The following is a 20,061-nucleotide window of genomic DNA, read 5'->3' as shown; positions in this document are numbered from 1 at the left end:
TTCTTAGTTTTTTAATATGCCCTAAAAAAGTAAGTTTATGGTCTAATGTGATTCCTAAGAACCGTATGCTGGGATGAACCGCTATTGGTTGGCCATTCAGTTGTAGTTCCGAATGCGGGTGAAGTTTACATTGGCGGCAAAAATGGATGCACAACGTTTTTTGGGGGCAAAGTTGCAATTAATTGCAATTATAAAAAGTGTATCACTGAGTACAGAGCCTTGGGGGACTCCTTCTTGCAAGAATACATGGGATAACGAAGTTTTGAATCTAACCTGAAAAGTGCATTTGTACAGGAAGTTTTGTGTGAAAATTGGGAGATGACCCCGAAGTCCATGCTGATATAATTCACAGAGTATTCTGTACCTGCATGTGGAATCGTAAACCTTACTGATAACAAAGCATACCATGACATGATGTTCCGATCTAAGGAATGCATTTCAGATGGAGTTCTCAAGTCATACTAGAATATCTAGTGTTGATCTGTTTTGTCGGTAGCAAATTGTGCAGCATGTATGAGATTAAAATTTTCTAGATACCATATCAGTCAATGGTTTACCATCTTTTCAAGAATTTTGCAGAGGCAACTGGTCAAGGCAATGGGTCTATAAGCAAGTGGGGTTTTTTGGATCTCTACCTGGTTTAAGGAATGCAAGGACTGTAGCATGATGCCATTTTTTAGGGAATGTATCCTCTAGGTAAAGTCTATTAAACAGATCAAGGAGTGACTGTAATGATTCAGAACATAGTTCTTGTATCATCGAATAGTGAATATTATCTGGTCCTACCACACTGTGTCTAGTTGTTGACAGAGCTCTATGCAGTTCATGGACAGTAAATGGCAGATTATATTGTTCATTCCCTTTTGATGAAAAGTTTAATTTTTGTTTTTCTTTATTTGTTTTAAATCTTCTGAAGGTTGGGATGTAACTTTCTGTTGCTGATGTTTTGGCAAAAGTTTCCCCTAAGATATTTGCAATTTGAGCAGGGTCAGAAACATTCTATCCCCTCCATTCCATGATAGGCACAAGAGTTGTCTGATATTTACCACTCATTTTTTAAATTATTTTCCAAATTTTATGTGTAGGAATTTCTTGATTGATGGTCGAAGTAAAGCGAATCCAAGCTTACTTTTTATTGCAGCGTCTAACATACCTTGCTCTTGCTCTGGCACATTTAAAATGGATAAGATTAGCTGTTGCTGGACTGCGGCAAAATATATTCCAGGCTTTACTTTGCTCTTTTTTAGCTGCACAACATTCGTCACTCCACCAGATTTTTGAGTGTATCGGCAATTTTGAAGAGGATGTTGGTATGGTTTTTTCTGCTGCATGTAGTATTGTTTTTGTGACACATTCAACGGCTTCATCAGTTGGGGATTCTTCGATTAATTCCGTGTCAAATTTAGTCAGTTTTTTATACCTCTGCCAATCTGCTTTATCAGTGAGCCACTGCAGAATTTTAGTAGGATGATAAGATGGCTTGTTTAGTAATTCGATTTGTATGGGAAAATGATCACTGTGCAGTGGATCATTTTTTATTGTCCATTTTAGGGTAGGATATAGGGCTGCTGTACAGATAGACAAGTCAATTGCAGTATTTGTTCCGGAAGGAAGGTGAATATATGTAGGTGACCCGTCATTTAGGAGGAGAAGGTTGTTATCGTCTAAACATTTTTCAATTACTTTTCCTCTTTGATCAATGCTGTTGTTGCCCCATAGCGTGTAATGTCCATTTAAATCTCCCAGAATGAGGAAAGGTGTAGGGAGTTGAGCTATGAGATTATCAAGATCATTTTGTTGAAAGCTATAACTAGGTGGAATGTACAAGGAGCAAATTGTAATATGGATATCAGCAGCTATACGGACGGCTACTGCCTCAAGTGGAGAATTTGCTGGTGGCTAGTGGCTGCACGTGTTCGGACTGTTTTGAAAGAGAGAAGGGGAATTATAGAAGCCAATTCAGAAGAACAGTGCCCATGGAAGTATCTGTAGAAGAGGCATGCAGCAGAAACAGTACGTCTATGAGACAGCGAGTGGAGAGACTCTGTTAGAGATGAATCATTAATTCAGTAAGACCTGTTTGGTAGGTCCTGTCTTCTCTAAAGATATCATACTGAGACAGTTTTGGTGTATCTTGAGGTTTTAAATATGTCTCTTGAAAGCATATTGGTGTATTTAGAGGTGAGATCGTACAGATCATCAATATTGGCACGGAAACCACAAAATTCCACTGAATTATTGTGTTCATTATTAGTTTGTTGTAGAATTTTCAGAAAGTTTTCGTATTTTTTATTTATTTATTTTTTTTTATGTAAACCCCAAACACGAGAGGTATTAGAACCTATAGTACTCAGTACCGTGCTTGGGTTGGAGCTTGAGAAGGCGAAAGAAGATATTTGTTGACATTGGATTTGAACTTCTGTAGACTGTAATTTTCATGAAATACGTATGAAGGTTGTTCCAGAAAACGGCAGTTGAATGAATAAACGAGGAAGATGAAAAGTTGGTTCTGTGAGTTTTAAGTTGGACAGTAAATGGATGTTGGCTGGTGGCTGCACGTGTTCGGACTGTTTTGAAAGAGAGAGCGGTAATTATAGAAGCCAATTCAGAAGAACAGTGCCCATGGAAGTATCTGTAGAAGAGGCATGCAGCAGAAACAGTACGTCTATGAGACAGCGATGGAGAGACTCTGTTAGAGATGAATCATTAATTAACCTAACTGCCCTCTTCTGAATGGAACCAAGAAGCCTGAGAGAGGTTTTGGGGGCACCACCCCAGATGTGGGAACAATATTCCATGGCAGGGTGGATTTGCGATTTATACAGCTGTGCAGCTGTTTGGAAGAAAAGTAACACTGAGAGCGAAAGAGGAAACCAAGTTTTTTAGATGCAGAGGAAGCAATATTTCTAATGTGCTTGTGCCAAGAGAGATTAGAACTTATCTGAGGGCAGCGTGGTTTAGTATAAGTATTAATAGTGGCAAATGATGCAAGAAAGAAAGCTTATACAGCATCAGCCAAAAAATAAAAAAAATTAATAAATAAATAAATAAATTATAAAGATACATTTCACCTATCTATCCCCTCCAACAGTTTGTCTAGTTCTTCCTTGAATTAATTCAAACTCTCCACTTCCACTGATGGATGCTTGTTTCAGCAATCGGCTACCCTTTGGCTGAAGACAAACTTCCACACATCTATTCTGCAACAATCCTTCCTCAATTTCAATTTATGTCCCATCATGTGCATAGTCTGAGCAAGAGGAAGAATTCCATCAGCATGGAGATTGCTCAAGCTATTCAATGCCTTAAATATCTCAATCACATCATCTCCAGGTGCCTGGTCTCTAAATAGATGCTGCAATTTGAAGAACTGAAGCTTTCTTTGTAAGAGCACCCCTTTGTTCCCCCTCACCAACATCGTTACCCTTATCTATACCCATTCTGGCAGCTCTGCATCCTTCCTAAAATGAGGCTTCCAGAGCTGCATGCAGTATTTAAGATGTGGCCTGATAATTGCCTTATACAATGGGATAATCACCTCCTCATCCCTTATAGAAAAATTGCTGTATATAATTGACAAAACTCTATGAGCTGTCCTGGCAGCCTCTGCCTGTCTGCATTGCTCAGAGAACTTCATATTAGACTGCACAACTAGCTCCATGTCCTTTTCATTTTCCACTAGCCTGAGTAGTACCACACGGTTCACATGTTATTCTGGGATTACTGTTATCCATATGCAGTACCTTGCATTTGTCAATGTTAAGCTTAATTGCCATTTCTCAGCCCATCTACAGAATTTTCCTAGACTTTTTTGCAGCAACATACCTTCATTACTGTCATTAACTATCCTGCCGACCTTTGCATCATATGCAAACTTAGACATTAAGCCTGATATACCCTCATTAATATCATTAATAAATACAGAAAACAACAATGTGCCCAGCACTGAATCCTGTGAAACTCCACTAATTACATTAGTCCACTGAAGAGCAGTGTCCGTTGATAACTGTCTTCTTCCACAAAACCATCTGTTTATCCATAGCAGTAACTTTCCATTAATGCTACATTCCTCCAATTCTTACAGCAGTCTTTTATGTACAACAGTATCAAAGTTTTCCTGAAATGCAAGTACACGATATCAAAATTATTTTTTGCATTGCATTATAGTACCCAATCAAATTGGTCACAAGATTAATTATAGCCATATTCCTGTTTAGGTGGTCCTGCATTACCATGTCCATGTCACCTTCCGATTCCCCTTTGTGAACTGGGATACATTTAGCAATCTCCAGTCTGCAGAGTTTATTATCAGAGTTTTATTATCTTAGTACTATTAACAACACTATTTAGCATTGCAAATTATGATTGCCAGTTTTTCACTGATTCTCTTTGTTAATTCTGGAAGTTTTTTCTGTAATCGGATCAATGAATGCAGGCAACATTTGAAATTTCACAAGACTTATGATCAATCCAATTACACAACTGGATATTACACTTTTCATGGAGAAATTATATTTTTAATGAAACAATTTTAATTTCTCGACCATGGTTAAAGCTTAGAAATATTCATGTCTTAAAATTATAATGTACCTGCATGTTATTAAATGGCAATATTATGTGAAATTATAAAGTTTGAAAATAAACATGCTTTTCAATGAGATCTATTTATTATGGGATTGTTCTATTTATTAATTAAATAATATTTATATTATTTATTTATATTTATTAATAAGCATATTTACCTTGAAAATTCTTTTTCCTTGAATTCCCAGAGGATCTTGGTCTATGGCTATTACATGTCGGTTCAAGAGGATTTCTTTAAACTTGTGATCCAGACCACGAAGATCATTAGACATTAACAATGGAGCAGCAAATACTGCCCACATAGCCATTTGAGCCTTTGCCTGTTCATAACTTAAGCCAAAATTTCCTATTATTAACTGCAATAAAAAAAGCAGAATAAAATGAACTGATTACCTTTAATTCAGCATGCATTACATGCAAAGGATATTGAAACATTTTTTCTTAAAGCAATTTAGTCCCACACAACTCTGAAAATACTTCTCAGATTGCTCTTGTCCTTGGGACAAGATATGCTATTTTCACCAAATATACAACTGAGCTCACTATTTATACTTGAATGAATTGATCATTCATGAAAACAATTTTTCCATGAATGATCAAAGGACTAGGCTTTTTTTTTTTTTTTTTTAAATGAAAAACCCAAGCACGAGAGATAATAGAAGCTAGAGTACTTAGTACAATGCATGGGTTGAAAGTTGAAAAGATGAAATAAGATACTAGTTGACATTAGACTTGAATTTCAGTAGATTGTAATTTTCAGGAAATAGGAATGAAGGAAGGTTGTTCCAGAAAATGGATGTTGAAGAAATAAGTGAAGAAGAAGAAAAGTTGGTACTGTGAGTTTGAAGTTGGACAGCAAACGGATTCTACCAACTGGATGTGGAATGTGTTCAGACTGATTTTAAAGGGGGGGGGGATTATAGAAGACAATTCAGAATAGTGTCCGGATAAACAGCTGTTTGGAAGGAAATTAACACCAAGAGCAAGAGAAAACCCAGTTTTTTAAATGCAGAGAAAGTGATGTGCTTATGCCAAAAGAGATTAGAAATTAGAGTAATCCTTAATAGCGATATGCCATCTTGTCTAGAAATCTGAGAGAGTGTCATCGAAGATAAGCATAGGAACAGAAGAAGAATCCTTTTTACGAGATATAAGACAGGACTGAGGTTTAGAAGAATTGAAATCAACTAAGTTATCTTTGTCCCACTGGAGAATTACCTGCAGATCAGCATTTAAGGATTTGGTAGTGGATATTTGAGAAGTTGAAGCTGTTTGTGCAGGGGAAGGCTTCTCAAACTGGAATGCAATGTGCTATCATCCTTTACTTGGAATATTGTGTTCATGTATGGAGACTGCACCTAAAGAAAGACATCGTGCTTCTTGAAAGGGTCCAAAGACGGGTAAACTTGCCTGGTGAGATCGGCAAAAGGGTGTCCATATGAGGAAAGACTTTGAATATGTGGGTTGCGGAGCTTGGAAACTAGGCACTTTAAAGGAGACTTGATTGAGGTGTTTAAGGCTCTGAGAGGCATAAGCAAAATGAATGAGGACGAAATTTTCACAGTTATGTTGTTGTTGTTATTTGGTTTTTAGGAGCATTAGCAACTAAGGCCATATTGCTCCGAGAATATGCGGTGGTCATTCCCTGACCTTTCCATATCCTCCATATTTGGTGGTGACGGGCTTGAACCCCGGTCTAATCAAGAAGCATGTGCTACGCACTGCTGCTGCTCCTTCCACCTAGCTACGGAGGCGCCTTTCACAGTTATAAATGATTCTAGAACAAGGGGCCATAATTACAAGTTACGGGGGGCGATGTTTAGACTGGATTGCAGGAAGTTTTATTTTAGCAGCAAGTTGTAAATTACTGGAATAAGTTACCTACATGGGTGGTAGATGCTGATAATTTGGGGAAATTCAAAGGTTAGCTGGATAATTACCTACAGAAGGAGGGAAATGCATAGGTTGTCCATTTCCTTTTGTCTTATTAATTATTATTATTATTTTTAATTTTCTTCTTATTAATTTATTCTTATTATTATTTGTTTTTATGCTTATTTTATTTTATTAATTTTTATGCTTATTTTATTTTATTAATTTTTTTGTTATTTTCTTTTTTATTTTATTATTTTTATTTTTTTTTTTTTGGCTGGTGCAGCTAAGCCATAGGCTTCCTTGCACCATGTGGCCATTGCTAATACCAATACTAATCAGCAAACCTATGGATAGGAATTCTGGTCAATGGAAGAAAGTCATTAATATACAAAAGGAAGAGTGGGAAAAAGCATTGAACCTTGGGGAACACCAGAATTAGCAGAGAAGTTAGAAGACAGAGAGCAGTCTACCATCACCCACAGTGAGTGATCAGAGAGAAAACTGTATACCCAATTACAAAAAACATTTGGAAAAATATAATGGATGGAAGCTTATTTAGCTTTATGCTAAATACAATCAAAAGGTTTTCAAATGTCAAGAGTAACTGCTTGAGTTTCAAACTTTTCCATTGAATCTGTCTACAAGTGGGTAACATAAACCAGAATATCACTAGTGAATTGACAGTGACAGAATCTATACTGGTAATCACTGATCAGATATTTCAGGAGTGGGTGGTTAATAGATTTCTCCATTACTTTACAAAGATTAGAAGTAAGGGCAATGGGAGGATAATTGGATGGGAGGGATTTGTCACCCTTTTTTAGGCTGGATTTGAGCAAATTTCCAATCAGAAGGGAAAAAAGGGCAATGGGAGGGATTTGTCACCCTTTTTTAGGAACTGGCTAGATGTGAGCAAATTTCCAATCAGAAGGGAAAACACCAGTGGAATAAGAAAGTGTAAAAAGGTGAACTTGTTCAAAAACTTGTGCTCCTTGATTCTCAGGAGCACAGGTTTTTGAACAAGTGGAGACCAACTACACTTGTTCATTTGTAGAGCTTAATTCCTATAGCCATTATTAACCTTGACCATTCATAAATATGCTAATCATGCACAAGTCATTTATTGTTATAAATAATTATTTAAAATTTTTCTCTGTATTATAAATTACATTACTGTTTTGTTTTACACTGTAATACACAATGTTTTTTTTTTTATTTTATTTATATAAATACCACACATTGAAAGAAAGTTTCCTAATAACTGGAAGTACACATTGAACAATGAAAGAAAATTTAAAGCAGAACTTAACAATTGTGAAAATATAAATAATATAAAGAATATTTTTATTAAGAAAATAGTGTAAACATTTCTTAATAAGCTAACTGCTTAAATCCTAAAGAACAAACTAACCAATAAACTGCTGTTAATAATTTTTATATATAATAATAATTCAAAGAAAAAATAGTTGCTTTATTTATGGTATATTTATCTAAAAAATTCACAATTTACATTTGTTTTTTAAACACAGCAAAGACACCTTGATTATTAGATATTCTAATAATCCTAGCTGTCATGCACACTTTAATTTGTCTGCAAAATGAATAACACTGAATGAAGCTAATACCATGTCAGGGTCATTCCAATGCCCTGGTCCTGCATGAGGTACCATTACTTCTTGGTTATCTCCAAAAAAGTCTATAATTTTAAGAATACTATCCCAGGAATCTTGGATGTCATCATAATTCCTCCACAGGTTGCAATGTTCGGCAATAAGACTATAATTGGGCTAAAAGAAAAGAGAAAATATAAACAAATTTAGTTATAAATTAATTTTGCTATAGTCTTTCTGTTTGACTAATTAGAATTAAATTTAAAACACAACAGTATCATAAAAGTGCACTTGAACTGAATAAAATATTTAAAAATGATATTCTTAAAGATACTGTTATTTAAAATACAGGATTAAGTAGCTTTAGAACTTGCAAGACTCGGAATTTTGTACATCGTTTCTACAATACTAGGTAGAAGTTCATTCCAATAATCAATTATTGATTGTTAGAAAAAACTTTAACCAAGGTAATCATTATTCTTTGATTAAAGGCAAGCTTCCCCACATACATTTTACAAGTGCAAACCTGAAGTCTGCTGTAATTTGGTACACGGTTCTTTTTTTCCCTCTCTCTGCTGGCTGGTAGAAAATGCAGTGTATAAAAAAATTCAGTTGAAAGAAGAAAAAAAAAAAAAAAAAAAAAACACAAGTTAATATGTAATGTAAAATTTACATATTTTTATTATTTTTTTTCCCCTAAATCCTATCATCTGACTTAGTATTAAGAAGATCTCATCCGCAACACATTACTAAATGTTCCCGATGATAGGATTCAATGGAAAGATACCACCTAGCAGGAATTCAGTCTATGGATGACAAAATTTGGTTATTAAGACAGTCTGTGGTATTAGTATTACTAGTAGTATTATTAATGGCCATATGGTTCAAAACAAAGAAGCCTAAAGCTTATGGTGAACAAGCAAAAAATAAATAAATAAATAAATAAAATAAGAAAAGAAAGAAAGAGAAAAATAACAAAAATAAAAAAATAAAATAAATAATAAATAAAGGGTAATAGACAACCTATGTATTTCCCTCCTCGCGTAGGTAACCTGGCACCCTCTACCACCCGTGTATGTAACTTATTCCAGTAATTTATAACTTGCTGGCTAAAATAAAACTTACTGCAATCCAGTCTAAACATATCCCCCCCCACAACAACTTGAATTTATGGTCCCTAATTCTAGAATCATTTATAACCATGAAAATTTCCTCCTCGTTCATTTTACCTATGCCTCTCAGAGCCTTAAACGCCTTAATCAAGTCTCCTCTAAGGTGCCTAGTTTCCAAGCTGTGCAACCAACATGTTCAAAGTTTTTCCTCATATGGATGCCTTTTTTGCCGATCTCACCAGGTGAGTTACATGTCTTTGGACCCTTACAAGAAGCTTGATGTCTTTTTTTAGGTACGGTCTCTATACTTGAATACAGTATTCCAAGTATTCTTTGGACCTTTTCAAGAAGCTCAATGTCTTTTTTTAGGTGTGGTCTCCACACTTGAACATAGTATTCCAAGTGTGGAATACTGTGTACAGTAGCCTTATATAATGGAATTATGACATCCTTATCTCAACTAAAAAATGTCTGATAAATCATTGATATGACACCATGGGCCTTCCAGCCTGTCTACAATGCTTGGAGAATTTCGTGCCTGATTGTATCATAAGTTCCAAGCCCCTTTCTTCCACTACTGAATTTAGTTCAACTCCAACAAGTGTATGTTATTTTGGAGTAACTGTTTTTCAATTGTAAGATCTTGCACTTTGCTGCATTAAAGCATAGCTGCCACTTTTCTGACCATCCTTGACGTCTATCTAGATCACTGAAGAAGCTCTGCTTGGTGGCAATCATTAACCACTCTACCAATTTTTATAACATCTACAAATTTAGACATCAAGCCCTCTATCCCTTAATTGATGTGATTTAAGAAAAACAAAAACAACAGTGGTCCTTATACTGATTCTTGGCAACCCCACTTCTTACATTAATGCAAAATGAGGAATAACTATTTATCACAACCTTCTGCCTCCTGCCCTAAAGCCATCCATCGAAGGACTATACTATAGTTTCCCCTTTGTGAATTATAGATACATTTGCACATCTCCAGTCCATGGAGACTTCCCCTGAGTTCAAAGATGCTCTCATAATTATGGCTAAGTGTTTGCTTACATCCTTTAACACCTCCTTTAATATAACTGGATAGATCCCATCTACCCCAGATGCCTTTCTTATGTTTAACTTCAATTTCTCCTCCACTTTGCTCTCAGTTATTACAAAATCATTTAACTCCCTGTTAGGGTTTGATACACATCTGGCCCTCTCCTCCTCGAATAACTCCTCATGTGTGAAAGTAAATGTAAAATACTCATTTAGTTTGGCAGCTATCTGAGAATGTTCATTTACAGTCAAACGATTGATATCAAGTGAACCAATCCAATTCACCTGCTTTTAGAGTTTATACAAGTAAAGAAATCTTTGCTGTTTTTCTTTGCATCCTTTGCCAAAGATTTCTCATAATCTGCCTTCACTTGCCTAACCTCCTTTGTGACTTGATCACAGATAGCTTGTATCTACCACAGGCTTCTGTGTCACCTGACAATTTATGTGCATCCCATGCATTTTTCCTCTCTGCCACAAGTCTCATTAGTTAATCTGGCATCCATTTGGGCCTAAACCTGGAACAGTATTTCTTAGTTGGAACAAAAACCCTAGTAGCTTCCAAAATTACTTCCTTGAATGCTTCCCATTTAGAATTTGCTGTTGGCAACATCATCAGTTGGTCCCACTGTATAGAACTTAAAAAATCTCTGAGACCACTGCAGTCACCTTTACAAAAGAAAAACCCTTCCCTTTACACCTGATGGTAGTTACACATTTAAGTAAATCCAACATCAGTACACTGTGATCACTGCCACCAAGTGGTTCCTTTATCTGTAAATTCTTAATGCATGAATAATCACTGCTGATAATCAGATCGAGTGTTACTCCCTCTTGTTGCCTCTCTAACATGCTTCTGTAGAAAACAATCATCCAATAAATCAACAAAAGCTTTGCTAGAGTGTGAGTAACCAACCCACAAGTTCTATATCTGGGAAGTTAAAATCCCCCATTAGAAGACACTCTGATTTACTCGCCCACTCTATTTCTCTGTTCATTGTACTCATCAGAGTCATTAGGCCTATAACAAACTCCTATCCTCAGTTTTGCTTTCCCAGTGCTTATGTCACACCAAACTGACTCAACATTGCACTGTCCATCTATGTCCATCCAACATTGCACTGTCCATCAACTGGATGCACTTCCTTAGATTTTGTGTTTCTTAACTAACAGCATAACCCCTTCTCCCTTCCTATTTATCCTATCTGTACACATTGCACTCCCCATCCAATTCTGCATTCCTTATATCTATGTGACACCATGTCTCTGATATCCCAACAATATCTGCCTTTGATGTCTTAACCAGCACTTCAAATTCATCAAATTTGTTTACTATACTCCTAGCATTGGTGTACATGCAAGTATACATGTACCTGTTCTTACTCTTAGTTACTCTAACACAGCCCATGTATTTACTTGTTTCATGACTCCCAACAGTTCCTAAAATCCTCAGCAACTTGCTTTCCATGCTGCCACTCATTCCAATAGAAGCAGTGCAAACTCTTCAGATGTAAAGCATATAAAAAGCTAATTTAAGGCTACCTGATGATGATGATCCTCTTTGTTCAATTTGTTTATAACAAGTAATTTTGAGGTTATGTTTCACGATGTTTCAAAATACAGTCCACAAATAAGGAGACAAAGCATGGAATGACAATCAACATTCTTTTCAAGATGTACAAAATTTCATTTACAAAAATCAAAAAACAAAATGCTGATGCTTTCTTTGATAGCAAGGAAATCATTTACAAGGAACTTTATCCATGAGGTAAGACAATGGATAAGGAATACTATGCACAAGTTTTGGATCATTTGGTTAAAATAATTTATTTACTAAGGCCTCAGTTTCCAGAAAAAGGGAGCTGGTTTCTGTTGCACAACAATGTTAGATATTGCACTGATTATCAAGGGGTTTTTGGAAAAGCATTCGATTGTGGAGATAAACCATCTCCTTATTCTGCTGATTTAACTTCTCAGAATACTTCTAATTCCAAAATCTAATCCAAGCTGAAAGGACAACAATTTGACAGTGTAGGGGCCAAAAAGAAATTAGTGGGTCAGTTCAGAGAATTTAAAAATGCTTCCAACATCTCTACAATGCTAGTAGGGCTGTTAGAAACTACCTTGAGTAGTTATACACTTGTACCTGATTAAGGCTATTACTTTGAAAAATACTGAAAGCTCAATTTTTTTTTTTTTTTTTTTTTTTTTTACATACAGCAAAGCCTCGATTAGTACGAAATTCGATTTAGTATGAATTATAAAATGAGACCAGACCTTATTTATCACGAGTCAAAATTCAATCAGTACAAGTTTTTATTACAAATTGCACGAAAAATTACACTTGGGTTATCAACAACTCACACAGCATTGCATCGTCAGTCGGCCTCTGCCTATTGTTGCATGAAGACATGCTACAGCTTGTTATCCTACATATGTGCACGGCACTGTATTATATTTTAAATTCTGATAAACTGACTTTAGCAAATATGGACAAACCAGAAGAATACCTGTAGTGTGAATAATGCAAGCGCAAAAAAGCGGCAGCTTGTTATTACATTAGAACAAAAATTTGATGTAATAAAATGACATGCATATGGCAACAGCAATTCTAAAATAGGCTGAGATGCTGAAATGCATGAATCGATGGAATGTAATATTATAAAACACACAGATGAAATAAAAGAAAAATGTAAAGTTGCAGCAGCTTTTTTGTGGCTTGCAAACAACTACTATTAGGAATAGCAGCATTATAATGATAGAAATGGAGCGCATCTTATCTGTGTAGGTGGAAGACTGCAACCAAAAACGTATTCCTCTTAGCAAAGCAGAAATTGAAATAAAAGCTTTGAGTCTCTTTATGGCAGTGAAAGAAAACAGAGTTCATGCAGAAATTGAAGAAACTTTCATTGCAAGCAAAGGTTGGTTTGACCATTTTAGAAATCAAATTCAGTTGTATAATGTTAAAATTACTGGTGAGTGTCTGCCAGCGCAGATAAAGAAGCTGAAGCTAAATATCCTGATATTTTGAAGAAAGTAGTTGAGGAAGGTGGATACACAGACCAATAGATTTTTAATGTTGATGAAACTGGTTTATTTTGGAAAAGAATGCCATCCAAAACTTATATTTCCAAAAAAGTCAACCTGGATGCATAATGGCTAAGGATTGTTTAACACTTTTATTGGAAGGCAATGCAAAAGGAGATTTCAAATTGAAACCAATGCTCGTTTATTGAATCCTTGCTCTCTTAGAGACTACAATCAGCAATTGCTTCCAGTTTTTTGGCATTCAAATAAGAAAGCATGGGTGACCATAGCTCTTTTTGAAAACTGGTTTTCGTCATATTTTTTGGCCAGCTGTTGAAAATTATTGCAAGAATAATAATACTGCTTTTAAAGCGTTACTGATTTTAGATAATGCCCCTGTTCACCCAACTACACTTGGTACATTGTGTGAGAATGTAAAAGTTGTTTTTTTTACCAGCAAACACATCTTTATTGCAGCCCAGGGACCAAGGAATAATTGTAACATTCAAAGCCTATTACCTAAGAAGAGTTTTTGCATAGGGAATTGCTCGAACATGCTATTTCTTTAATTGACTTCTGGAAAAAACATAGCATCAAAGATGCAATTTAAAATATTTCCCATGCTTGGAAGAAAATAACTGCAAGCAATATGCGTGCAGTGTGGAACCACATTTTGCCTCATTGCACAAATAATTTTGATGGCTTTCCCTCTCAAGTGTAAGCTGTTGTTGAATAAATAACAGATATTGGAAGACGGCTTGGTTTAGATGAACTGGCCATTACAAATGTCCGTAACTTGTCTGAATCAATCTTGGAAGAAATGACTGATAGAGACCTTAATTTAGATCAACAGTGTGCATTTTAAGAGCTGACAACCCTGATGAAGAAGTAGACAATGTGCAAATGAAGGAGTTCACCATCAAAGAATACAAAAAATATTTCAAACTCTGGAAGTTTAAAAACAACCAGTTATGGATGCTGACCCCAATGTTTACTGAAGCATGCAAGTTGCCAAGTTTTCAACAACTACAAGTATGAAGACTTTTTTTTTTTTTTTTTTTTTGATTTGGTAGTTGGCGCATCGGCTTCTGTGGCCATATTGCATCTCCCAAGGTTTTTGTAGTACTTTGATCCAAGCCCGAGGCAGGAATCGAACCCGCGACCTTTGGGTTGCCGGGCAGGTACTTTACCCACTCGGCTAGCCCGGTCGGCTGTATGAAGACTTAAAGAAAGAGAAGACAGTTCAGTCAAGCCTTCTAAAATACTTTAATAAAATGTAATAACATTTTCTTTGCTTAGTTTATAATATGTAAACTTAAATCAGAAATACATTTTTATTATCCTTTGGTAATACTGTACAGCAGGGTTTCCCAAAGTGGGGTCCGCAGCCCTGTACCAATCCGCAAACAACTTATTTGAAATTTACCTACATAAAACTATAAGAAAATTTCCTGAAGAAATGAAAATGTAATAAAATACCAAATATCCAGTTATACTAAAAATACTCATTAAATAAATATTTATTTTCCCAAAAACAGACTCCAAAATATGTTAATTTTATATAAACTTTTGATAATAAACAAAGAAATGAATTACCTATCTTTTATTTATATTTACTGATGTTAATGAATACCTAATTGCATTATTACTGGTATGTTAAATGTCCTAATGGTAGTGTCATTATTTCCTGAACCTATGAGTATAATTATTGAAAATACATTAGTTTATTTGTTTAGGTGGGCTGCAAAAAAAAAAATCTGTAAATACCAGTCCACGCTTGAATAAGTTTGGGAAACCCTGCTTTACAGTAAATACATTAGATAGTATGAATATATTGAAGTAAACTTCTCTTATTATTTTACAAGTAAATACATTAATAAAAAAATTTTGCTTAAAAATTTTTATTGCATATTTTCATTGGGGTGGGACCAATTATCATACTTTATGTGTTATAATAGCTTTGAATAGTACGAATTTGATTAATACGATGGTTTTGCAGGATTCATTATTCGTACTAATTAAGGCTTTGCTGTATATATAGGCTGGCCTCGATTAACGGGATTAATTCGTCCCAAAAGCATGATGCACAAAATGGAAACGCGTTAATCAAATATAATAATCAACAGGAAAAATTATAATTGGTCTGTGACCTTCAGGAATGTCCATAAAGAATTTTAAAAATACCTTTTAAATGATTTTTTAACTGTATACTATGTTAGAGATAATGAAAATAATTATAGAATTAAATATTTATTGCATAAAATACACAATGAAGAAACTATTTGTTAAGGCAATATTTGAACAGAGTCATTTGAACAGTGTTGGCCTTCTTTATTTCATCAATCAATTTCCGAATACCGACAACAATCTTCTCTAGGCCCTGGCTAAATAAATATCACAGAAAACCTCAAACCTTTTGTTTGAGGTACTCTGGAATATGAAAGATTTCATTTAGTACTTTTACTGTTACCTCCTTTGCAGTAATGTTTCCATCTGGCTCATTTAAAAATTAAAATTTTTAAATACAAGTCAGCACGTGACTTTATTAGTGGGAGACAAACAAGTAACCTGTTTGCTTCTGACGGTTGATGGAATGCACCGAGGAGGGCAGCAGCAAATGCTTGTTTATTGCTCATCCAAAGCACGGTAAGTTTAGCATGCAATTCAAATCTTTTTCAACTATCACATAAAAAAAGATCGTGTTAACTGGAAATTTGCATCGTGAAAAGTGGTATACTTTTTTCAAATAGTGGCAACTGAAAAACGCATTAATCGAACTTGTATTATGCAAGGCCTGGCTGTATATATATATTCTAACATCTGGTTTTCTATAAACTGACTCAATCCTGGAACTGTCAAACCTCGTATATATTTAGCTATGTGTAGCTAAAAATATACTATAAAACACAAAAAATATACTATAAAACAACAGATAATATTATGAAGCAAATTAATATATCATATGTATTATAAAAATGTTTTGTTTATTGTAAAAGGCACAAACCAAAAGTTCCAAGACTGGTCCAGTAACAAAGAGTCGGCTTACATCAGTCACAGTAGTTCCCTACAGAATTAACAGATAGAGTCCAAAATTTTTGCTTCTGCTAGGACACCACTGAAACTTGTTTCGTGATTGCATTCAGCACTACCTGTGATTGTCTGGATACTGTAAACATTACTGCATCTTTGTCCTTTAAGCTGCAATTTCATCTTGGAGAATAAGAAGTTGTGAAGAGAGAGAGAACAGGTCAGTGGTGTGCAGAGGTTGCAGAGCCACAGCTAAATTGGTCTTGGTTAAAACTACTGTGCAGATATTGCTGTGTGCGTGCATGCCAGTACTTTGTTGTAGTGCAGCAACCAGTCCTGATTGCACCACTTTTTCTGACATTTTTGCCTAACATCTTTCCTCAAACAACTAAGGGCCTCCAAGTAGTAAATTCTTGATGAACAATTCCCTAAGTTTCAAAAAACATAATAAACATCCAGCTAACAGAACATCCAGGCTGTTCTGAGCCTTCAAGTAGTGTTGAAATTGAAAATTCACTCTAATATCTGCATTCTTTCCATACCATCAACATTAAAAACCATTTTTCAGCATTTCATCACTATCTAAAACATTTTGCTCACTTTGAAGCAAAACTTGATGCAAATTCTTTGCTCATTCACATCAGCCACTATAACAACACTGCTATTTAACCACACTTAAATGATGGTTAAATAGCAATGATCCCTATAAAGACAAAACTCATAAGATTAACCTATAATGAAGAAATACAACAGGACTAAGTGGCAAAAAGCTTTATTGCCCACTGTTTGCTCCTGGTCACCAGTCCAGTAATTATTAGCTCATACATAACATGAGAGCTAAGAAAGCAAAATAATAATACCATAACAATTTCATACCTCCATTCTGGCAACCAGTTGGTAATATGGCCAACTACAAGAATAAACCATTGGCCTTCCAGTTTTATTGAGATATTTTCCCATCTGCACATATCCTTAATAAAAAACAAATGAAATTAAAACAATCTGAAAATGGCATGATGCAAGTCAGATAATCATATATATATAAAACCTTCACACAAACACTGTATTGTTAATAAATGTTTAATCAAAAAAAGACAGAATCAAGAATATTAAGTTCTAAAAGTACAATGGAGCATCTTTAGTTGTAAAGTGAAAATAATATTTATTTATTTTTTAATGAAAACCCCAAACACTGAAGGCATTAGAACCTATAGTAGTTGTTACTGTATATGGGTTGAAGTTAAGAAGATGAAAGAAGATACTTGTTAACATTAGACTTGAATTTCTATTGATTGCAATTTTCAGGAAATATGTGTGAAGGGAGGTTGTTCCAGAAAATGGAAGATGAAATAATAAATGAGGAAGAAGAAAAGGACTGGGCTGGAAAAGACAGAGAGGGGGGGGGGGGATTATAGAAGCCAATTCAGAAGAACAGTGCTCACAGAAGTACCCATAGAAAAAGACATGCAACAAAAACAGAATGCTTATGAGACAGGAAGTGGAGAGACTTTGTAAGAAATGAGTCATTAATAACCTAACTGCAATCTAGAAGCCTAAGAGAGGTTACAGGGGCACTGTTTCAGACGTGGGAACATTATTCCATGGTAGGGTGGATTTGAGTTTTTGTAAAGAGTGAGAGGCTGTTTGGAAGAAAAGTAAAGCTGAGAAAAAAAGATGAAAGAGAAAACCTAGTTTTTAGATGCAGAGGAAGCAATATTTGTGACGTGCTTATGCCTAGAGAGAGAGATTAGAAGTCGGAGTAATACCTAATAGATATATCATCTTGTCAAGAAATCTGAGTGTCATCGAAGATAAGCATAAGAGCAGACCAATCCTATTTGCAAGACATAAAACAGAACTGAGTTTTAGAAGGATTGAAATTAACTAAGTTACCTTTGTCCCACTTGAGAATTACTCTAGTGATCACTATTCAAGAAATTGGTAGTGGATATTCTAGAAGTTGGAGTTGTTTGCACAGGGCAAGGCTTTTCAAACCAGAACGTAGAATGCAATGTGCTATTACTGGAAAAACTATGGATAGGATTTCCAGTCAATGGTAGAAGGCCATTAATATATAAGAGGAAAGAAGTGGGGGAAATAACTGAACCTTGGGGAACATCAGCATTAGTGAAGATGTTAGAATACAGAAAGCCATCTATCACCTTCCACACCAGTAATGTAATCACTAAAATATCAACCAATTGAAGTGCTGCTTTCCTCTTCTAAACTCCATCCATTGTTATATCTCTTATTTCCTCATCCTTCACACACATGACAAAGGTAAAATAGTTCCATACAGTGTCATCAATTCTGGAAACTTCTGAGTTTTTAGTACTTCACCTTTCAATGGAAACTGATTAACAATGTAGTAACAAGCAATGCCAAAGCAATCCCCAACTAATGAAGTAAAAATGATTTTTCTCTTTTCTTGAAAGTGTGTTTACTAAAGTCACCATTACCAAATGCCACACATTATCTTCTTTCAAACTTAGTCTTATACTTTCATATTCCAATGAGAATTTAGTAGTTTTAATTGGCACAAATTTCTTATATTTTATATGTTCTCTAATTGTTTCTTTAAATTCTTTGTACTGTCTATGATAAGGATTCCCAGATTACCTCATTTGCAGCCTCTGCTAAAGTCCTCTTAAATTTTTTCCACTCTTCACTAAAGTCATTTCATCATCACTAATGTCATTTAACTTTTGAGCAAAAAGTTTCTACAATTAATGGGTAGCATTAGCAGCAGCATATACAGTTGTGCCCCCCCCCCCGTATCCGCTGATTCAGTTACCCACAGTTAAACACGGAAAAAAAAATGAAAAAACTTAGCATGCACTACTCGCGTGTCCAATATGATGCTTCCCTTTATTTTTTACAATGTTGCATATGGTTTGGTCACCAACATTATAATGGTTCTTTAGAGATTTAACGGATGCACCGTTTTCGAACCTTTGAATAATTTCAAGTTTTTGTTTAATTTGAAAGCACAACTCTTGCGTTTGCCCATTATTTTCGCAATTTCTAAACAAAAAAAAAAAAAAAAAAAATTCTGACATCCCTGACATAAATAACGAAACAAAATTTGTCCTTTTGCGGTGCAATGGAACACAACAATCGACGCAACACACTAAATCAAACTAAACATTTGGTCTCTTTTTTTGTAGGTGTGAAGACAGCGGGGGTTGCAAGATAACAGCTACACTAATCTCCCAATGACAACTTATAACACCGGTTCTTGTCGCTTATTTACGACTTGCAAAATACCTATTCTAGTTATTACTTGAATTTTATGATTTCTAGTTGATTTTTTTTTTTTTTTTTTAATTTGGAGTCTTGAAGTGTCCCGGTAAATCGAGAGTCTGCTGTACTTTATTATTACCATATTTAATGTTGGTAATGTCTTGATGTATTTAATTTATCAATTAAACTTTATTATATGTATGTATTTGCAAGAAAATCACATTATATATGGGATCAGCAGGTGTTCGCTTGTATCCGCGGTTTCAGCCATCTACAGTAGGTCTTGGAATGTATCCCCCCGTAGATACAAGGGTCTTACTGTAATGCAATAAGCAAAGTTTATACAGTATCAACCAAAAAAATAAAATAAAAATAAACTGCTCACAACATTTGCCTAATCCCTTCTAATAATTTCTAAAATCCTTTCTTAAATTTATTCACTCCATCCACTTCCACAACACCAGAAGGAAGTTGTTCCAATGGCTACTCTCTGGCTGAAATCAAATTTTGTAAATCTATCCAGAAACCATCGTTTTTCA

General features: G+C 35.0%; 1 protein-coding gene across 2 annotated transcripts in view; it reads right to left on the bottom strand.

Annotated features, from left to right (window-relative positions):
- The window catches only part of LOC150079786 (alpha-N-acetylgalactosaminidase), a 51,937-nt gene that overhangs the window by 15,420 nt on the left and 16,456 nt on the right, over positions 1 to 20,061 (bottom strand). For both annotated transcript variants that reach the window (XM_090383695.1, XM_090383696.1), the window contains exons 5-7: positions 17,156 to 17,250; positions 8,085 to 8,246; positions 4,743 to 4,940 (exon numbers count right to left, since the gene is read on the bottom strand). In XM_090383695.1, the coding sequence (XP_090239821.1) occupies positions 4,743 to 4,940; positions 8,085 to 8,246; positions 17,156 to 17,250 (455 nt within the window). The remainder of the gene's footprint in view (positions 1 to 4,742; positions 4,941 to 8,084; positions 8,247 to 17,155; positions 17,251 to 20,061) is intronic.

Source organism: Mastigoproctus giganteus, chromosome 10, assembly GCF_048544385.1.
Source record: "Mastigoproctus giganteus isolate SK-2022 chromosome 10, ASM4854438v1, whole genome shotgun sequence".
NCBI classification, from domain to species: domain Eukaryota; kingdom Metazoa; phylum Arthropoda; class Arachnida; order Uropygi; family Thelyphonidae; genus Mastigoproctus; species Mastigoproctus giganteus.
Note: the sequence above shows the minus strand (reverse complement) of the source record. Positions and strands in the feature narration are given on the sequence as shown.